We start from the raw sequence: 7831 nt of genomic DNA, 5'->3' as shown, positions 1-7831 counted from the left end.
GAACTATTATAGAATTGTAAAATGTACCCATGCTTTTTCAGTGTTGGATGACTCAGTTTTTTAAATTCCCTTTTGGCTGTCAGGAATGGAAAAAAGTAGTGGCATAGGGCTTTAGAACTCCTTTTCAGATTTCAACTCAATAGGGAAAATTAAAAAAAATATTAATGGAAAGGAAAAAACCTCCAGAATATAGAATCACTGTGATTAAATTGGTATTACAAGGTATCATTGGAAAGACTGAGGAAGAATCCACCATGAAGACTGCAGTGATTTGCTTCTGCTTACTTGGCATTGTCTCTGCATTGCCTGTAAGTAAATATTACACTTCAATTACATTACTAAACCTGAATAAACTGTGTAGATTCTGCCTGTGCTAGAATACAGTCATACTGTAATTTCTTTTCATCTTTCTTGCTTCAAAGGTAAAGCAGCAGATCCATTCTGGTAGCTCAGAAGAAAAGCCGGTGAGTTTTCTTTTAAAATCTTTTTTGTTTACTTATGTCAACTTTTACAAAATTCACTGTGGAAAAGATCTGTTACAATTATACCTGCTCACCAAATGGTAACAAATTTTTTCCCATTAATTTGGGCTTATTCATTCATTAGCTTTTACCTTTTACAAAGCCTGCTTTGGGCCTAGCACCGCAACAGCACTGTTTGGATACAGAATAAAGATGAAATATAGTCAGGTCCCTTACCATATTACACTCAAAACCTGGATGAGGAGTTTACCATCTGTTTAAGAATATATCATTTTTCCTTTGTGAAGTTAAAACTAGGCCTTTTTAAAAGCCACAATAACTCATGAATCCTTTCTGTTAGAAATGCCTTTTGTGAGCCAAGATACTGTTTTATTAGTAGTTCAATCCATTGTTCGATCTCCCTAGTAGAAAGTAGAATTTAAAATACATTTTTGACATTAGTCTATAAGATCAGATGTATGGACAAAAGCACAGATCTTATCTCCTTAGATATTTGCTACTGAGTCCATTGTCCAAGCAAGGCATATTTATATCATGTCTATTGTGCTTGTCAGCTGATTTCAAATCACATTTTCTGAAAAAGAAAATAGGCATCAGACCAAATCATACATATTCTACTATTGGTTTGATAGCACCTTAATTGTACCTGGTCTCCTAGATAAAACCGTGTCCAACAGCAAACAAGCCTTGTGCCTGGGAACTAATCCTATAGGACACAAAGTAAAATTTCAGATAGAGTAGGGGCCAAAGTTGAGTTATCAGGTATCACTGCAACTGTTGCTTAATGAAGGAACCAGCAGGATTTTTGACAAGTTGCTTTTTCCTAATTCATTTATGAGTGCAAAATGCCTTGTCATCATAATGAAATAGGAAAGTTGGTATTTTTAGAGAAGATAACCCCTCTATTCTATCCAGAGAAGGTTATCATTTCCAGAAACCATAAAATAAAGCAAGGAGGCATCCTAACGAGGTCTCTTGATTTGAATAAGAAGTCAGAGGTCAACACAAATTCAAAGTAGTAACAAGTACTTGGGTGTTAGGAATGATATTCAGGATATGAATGAACAAACTTAAAGTTCTTCCTCCTGTCATCATCACCACCACCATCCCTATCACAATCCTCATAATTTTCCATATAAATGTTAGGCACAGAGCAAATGTAATTTCACTGACATATTTGGTAATGTGGAAAGTAGACAGTTATTTAAGGTTATCTCTGCCTTTAGTTGAACTTTGACAGAAGAGTCAGTGAATTGGAATATTTAGCAAAGAAGGAGCTATTACAAAAAAATTCTTGAAGGGAAGATGCAAGGGTAACAGGATTCTTAGATAATTATGTCTTTATTCATATGCATTTCATCTTGTTAAAGCTCTCTAATTCATATAACATCACTTGCAGGTGCATCTGTTTCCCTTTTAATAATGACAGACATACATGTTTTTCTTACAGCTTTATAGCAAACATCCGGACTTTGTGGCAACATGGCTGAATGTTGACCCTTCCCAGAAGGAAACATTATTGGCCACACAGGTATTTTTAAATTTTTTTTATGATTAAACACATAATTCAAGTGTTCATTTCTGTGTATACATGTGTAAATAAACCCACATATCTACTCATCGTCCTAACTAATCAATCTATAGGCATCTATTAAGTCCTTTCTATGTGTCAGACACTGTACTAAGTACATGGGATACAAAGAAAAATAAAAAACAATCCCTGCCCTCGAAGTTACATTTTAACAGGGGACAAAACATGCATATAAATAACTAAATATATGTATACACATATAAAAACATATAAGCATTATGTATGTGTGTATATAGATATATAGATAGAGTAGATACAAAATATGCTCAGAGGGGAAGGCACCACTGTGCAAAGTATTTGAGTATATTAAACCAGTATTCCTTCAGCCACCTCCCCAAGGCAGTAAGATACAGAATATTTAGCAATTTTCATTGGTAGATGAAGTTTCCTTACTTGGAATCCTCTATATGAATGAAGTCACAGGTCTAATTTAAAAAAAAACCACTATATTGTATATGGGTAAATTATATGGATGTCCTGATGTGTTATATTATACAAAATGTGTCATTTTCATGTTGATGAACAAAGATTTTCATTTGAATGCCAAAGTCAGAAAGAGATAATCAACTCATTTTGACCTTTTTCCTTTTCAGAATTCAGTGTCCTCTGAAGAAAGCACAGAAGACTTACAAGAGGTTAGTTCTCACCTCCAAGACTTTTTCCAACACAGGGAAATCAACAGGTGTAAAAAAAATTATGAAACTTCTTTCTCCCGATAAGACTGAGCTAGTAATTCCCCCTAGATTTATTTGTTAAGTACTTGGTAAAACCTTAAAGTGCTATATAAATAGGAGCACTTTGTGCTATTACAAGGGATGATAATGAGGGATTTATGCTGGAGTTGGCAATAAAAGTCTAGCATAAAAGCTCAGTGTTTAGACAGTCTTGACTGAAAACTGCATTTCAAACTTGACCAGTAAAATCAGATCCCATAATTCCAAAAAGGACCATCAATAAGGAATTACTATATTTCCTAGCTATTTAGTACTTAAAGATTCATTAACACCAGGCTTAAAAACTTTGTTTGAAGTACTAGGAACACACATGATCTCATGTTCATCAAGTGACAAATTAATGCCTTTGAACAATGACCAAGTTAATATTTTTGTCTATATTGATATTTTCATTTCCAATTTTATTGTTCCTAAAATAGCCGCAGCCTTCATAGGGCTATTGGCACATCAAAGCAACGTTTGGGTCAAATGATGCAATTATGTCATTGATCACAATGACATATTAACTTTTTTTTAATGCCATCATTCTGATGTACTGAGAGCTCCTGAGAAGGAAGCTAAATAAGCCATTGGAATGAAAACAGAAATGTCAGTACAAATGCATAGTTGCACATTTTCTCATTTATGGATATAAACTGGCTGATTCAGATGATAGTTAGAAACGGGAATATATCTACACATGCATTCAGTCAAATTTCAATTATCCAAACTAATAAAGTAGTGAGTGTACCAAAATAATTTATTTACAAAATTGACAAACTGTGGGGCATTTTGGAAAAAGAATATTTTATGATGTGAATTTTCAGATTGAGTTTAATAGCTAGCATTTGTGTAGATCTTTAAATTTTTTTAAAAAAAGAAAACCTCTATTGACTTTTAGACTCTCCCAAGAAGCTCTGATGAAAGCCCAGATGATATTGATGATGATGACATCGAAGATGGAGATGATGAACATAAAAGCAGTGATTCTGATGATTCAGATGAATCTGATGAAGTGGTCACTGATTTTCCTACTGATACCCCAACAACAGTAGCTTTTCTACCTGATGGACCAACAAGAGGTGACAATGGAGGCAGAGGAGATAGTGTGGCCTATGGATTGAAGTCAAAATTGGGGGCACCCTACAGATCATCAGAACAGGTAACTTCTCTTGACAAAAATTTTTAGATGGTTATGAAAAAGCCTCCCTTTTAAGAAATAAGAAATGAATGAAAGCAATATCCAATATGAAAATTATTATTTAAAATGTTTTATTTAATGCTTTTGAAAAATCCATATAACTTACTATACTTTTCCTTTTCTAACACTGTACTTTTTACTTAAAAATCATGGTTCCAAATGGTCCCAATCAAATCTCTTATTCCATCTACACTTTCTTGGGAGAAAAGTCTCTAGAGTATGGCAATCATGTAAAAAAAAAGCTTAAGTTCAAAAAAGTCTAAAAATAGAATAGCTATGTAAACATATATTTCATCTAAAATTAATCAATTCTTCCAAGTTGAGCTATGCATGGTTTTAAAATGGTTTACACCACTTCTCTTCACACACTAAATGATCAAGTCAAACTGGCCTCATTGCTGTCCTTCACATACAACATTCCCTGGCCCGTGTCATTGTATGGTTTCCTTCATACAGTCTCCTGTGGCAGAAATTCATTCCTTCTTAAATTCTCTCTTGGAATCCCTAGTTTCTCTTGAAGCTCAGTGCCACTTTCTACATGAAGCTTTTCTGATTCCCCAAGGACTGCCAGTATATCCCTCCCCCTGAACATAATTTTGTATTTCTTTGGTATATACTTATATATGGGTCTGTTGTCTCCTCTGATGAAATGTGAAGTCCTTGAGGGCAAGTCAAGACAACAAGCGTTTATTATGCACTTGCTATGTGCCAAGGTACTGTGCTAAGAGCTGGGAATACAAATACAAATAGAAAGAAGGTCAGTCCTTTCGCTCAAGGAGCTTATGTTATAACAGGGGAAAGTATCATGTAAAGGTTTTGCTGAAGAAGGTTGGGAGAGAGGAAGCTACCCACTTAGGGGCATTCTAGGCAAAGTTCCTTAGAGACAGGAGTGGAGCCTGGAGAGGTATGGCTGGCGTGGGTGCTTTCCTTAAAATGGAGGTTCTAGAAGGAAATGGCCAACCAGAGGAAGGGGCTGCAGGGGCCCTGAGTACTATCAATATGAGAAGTACCAAGATAGAGTGAAGTTCCAGCATTAGGAGGCTACTGTGGTGCAGTAGAGAAAGTCCAGAGAATCAGAAGAGGAGAAACTATTTTATTTTTGTCTTTCTATCCTGGGCAGTTTTTAGCTCATATCAGACTACTGATTGATAGACTCATATGCAGGTGTACTTTGAAATCTTTCTAAGGCACAAAAATTGACTGCAGAAAATAGCTCTTAAAAAGCAGAATTGGCCAAATGGACAAGGTGGTACAAAAGCTCACTGAAGAAAATAATTCCTTGAAATCTTCTTTCTTTATTGTTTTGACACAGGTGCATGATATTACAGAAGAGGATCTTACATCCCAAATGGAAAGCTATGAGTCTGAAAAGACACACAAGGTGTTCCCTCTCTCACAAAACCTTCCTAAAGCTTCCTCTCGGAACAGCAATGGCAAGGAGAGTAATGAAGCCAGCCACCCAGATGAATACAGTGTAGAAGCCCAGAGTTATGAGCAATTGAAAAGCTATCAACTTGAACGGAATAACTATGACAGCCAGCAGCAAAGTGACTCACATGGCAGTCAAGAAAATGACAAGGTCAGCGAAGAATTTCACAGTCGAGAAGCTGACAAAGACAGCCAAGAATTTCTTAAACGACAAGTTAACAAAATCAGCCAAGAATCTCACAGCCAAGAAGTCCACCTAGTCAATGACCCCAAGAGTGTTGAAAATACCAAACATCTGAAGCTTCATTCTTTCCACGAAGTTGATAATGCATTTTCTGAAATCCACTAATAGGGGTAGGAAATCTCAACTGGGCTTTTAGAAAGGACAGAAAAATAAAAGTATTGCAGTATGGCTGGGGGGAGGGGAGAGGAGAATAGTTGATAACTATTTCTAAGATTTCCAGGTAAATATGTCTGTATGTGCATTTGGAAACATAATGGGTTTGATTTCTAGTTGTAGTTAAGTGGTAACCACCAGGTTAATGAAAGTTTGTAGTTTTCATTTCCATTTCTTAGCTGAAAAGGACATTAGTGTTTATTTTTTCTGTTTTGAAGAGAATATATAAAGGCAGAAGAAATTGTTTTATGCATATATCAGTGAACTATTACCTTTATGAAACTGTACATTTTGGGTTTTTTAATCAATGTATATTTTGTTGTGATTTAATTTTAAATAAAATGTTAGAAAAAATCCTTAGATAAAATGAGAGTAAATACTTTTTTGTATATTGAATGTGATTAAGGAATAATGATTCCACAAGCACTTACTGAGCCCTGCTATGTGCCCAGCACAGACAAAAATGAAATATCCTCTGTCCTCAAGGAATGAACATTCTATTGGGGAAAACCAACATGTGCATAGAAAATTAGATAAAAAATATATACAAAATAAGTTCCAGGGGCAGGAAACAGGTTATTGTCAAGGGTAGTTTGTTAATAATACAAGAATGGGGAATAGAAGAAAAGAATTGGATAAAGAAACCAAAAGGGTAGTAGGCACATGATTAGATGGGTAGGAGAGAAAGTGGAATGTAGCTTCAATCAGGGCAGCCTACAACTCAGAATCTTGTAGATTTTTAGTAGAGCCACAATACAGTAGATTGTCAAGATTACTGTATCCTTTAGAGTAGCAATGGTAATATTGATTTGATGTTCAGTCCCTGAACAAGATGGGAAAAATGGTCAGGGGTAGGGGATAGGGTAGGGAATGCTTATCCATAGGGTAGAGCAGAAGACAAGTCCCTGGTTCTGCCCATTGGTCAATGAAGTCCTGGTTGTATTAAATCCTACTGTTCTTCAATAGTAACATAAATATTATAATTAGAATTCCCATGTGTAATACATAGTAATTTTCATTTGTGCAATTTCTCATTTTTATTTATTAATTTTTATCTTTAAAACTACTTTCACAAATATTATGTCATTTGAGTCTCAAAACTACTTTGCAAAGTAGGAAGAGCAGATGTCAGTGCATAGATGAGGAAATTTTAGAGTAGTCTGGTATAGTGGGAAAACCACTGGATTTTGGATCCAGTATTTGAATCTTGGCTCTGCTGCTTATTAATAGTCCCTTTGGTCAAGTTACTTAATCTCTCCAAGTCTCAGTTTCCTCATCTGGAAGATGACTGGGGTTTGACTAAGTGATCTCTAATATCCCTTGTAAATCTAAATAGTGGAGGCAGAGAATGATTGAAAGACTTGGAGTAGCTAAGGCTTAGGGAATAGAAAACTGGACCTGGAATCAAGAAGACCTGAATTCAAATCCAACCTCAGACACTAATAGCTGTCTGACCTTGGGGAAGTCACTTGATTTCTGTTTGCTGAAGTTTCCTCAACTATGAAATGGGGAGAATAACAGCACTTACTTCCCCGGGTTATTGTGAGGATCAAATGAGATAATATTTGTAAAGTGCTTAGCATAGCGCCTGGTACAACTGCTTGGTACTACACAACTACTTATTCCTTACTTGCCCAAGGACTCAAGTTGTTTAAGATAAGAATAAAAATCAAGGGGTAGCTAGGTGGTGCAGTGAATAGAGCACTGGCCCTGGAGTCAGGAGGACCTGAGTTCAAATCCAACCTCAGACACTTTGACACACTTACTAGCTCTGTGACCTTGGGCAAGTCACTTAACCTCAATTGCCCTGCCTTCTCCCCTGCAAAAAAAAAAAAAAAAAAAGAATAAAAATCAAGTGGCTGAAAATAAGAATACTTGTCAAGATGCTCAAAATTCTCTCCAATGTTCAAAATTTCTCCAATTTAACTTCCATATTTTCATTTCAACAGTTATGTAATGAATAACTTCTTGTAGCTTTATAAACAGGACAGTTTGTAGAGGTAAAGTAGTAAGTTATTG

At 35.6% G+C, this 7831-nt stretch overlaps 1 protein-coding gene across 1 annotated transcript; it reads left to right on the top strand.

Annotated features, from left to right (window-relative positions):
• Positions 1-254: 254 nt before the first annotated feature.
• On the top strand, positions 255-5873 carry SPP1 (secreted phosphoprotein 1). The gene is made up of 6 exons (XM_036764349.1): positions 255-308; positions 423-464; positions 1933-2013; positions 2667-2708; positions 3688-3948; positions 5300-5873. The coding sequence occupies exons 1-6, from the start codon at positions 255-257 to the stop codon at positions 5762-5764; spliced, it is 945 nt and encodes a 314-aa protein (XP_036620244.1). The 3' UTR covers positions 5765-5873.
• Positions 5874-7831: the final 1958 nt, after the last annotated feature.

Source organism: Trichosurus vulpecula, chromosome 6 (assembly GCF_011100635.1).
Source record: "Trichosurus vulpecula isolate mTriVul1 chromosome 6, mTriVul1.pri, whole genome shotgun sequence".
Taxonomy (NCBI): domain Eukaryota; kingdom Metazoa; phylum Chordata; class Mammalia; order Diprotodontia; family Phalangeridae; genus Trichosurus; species Trichosurus vulpecula.
The sequence above is the reverse complement of the archived record's forward strand: the minus strand, read 5'-3'. Positions and strand labels throughout refer to the sequence as shown.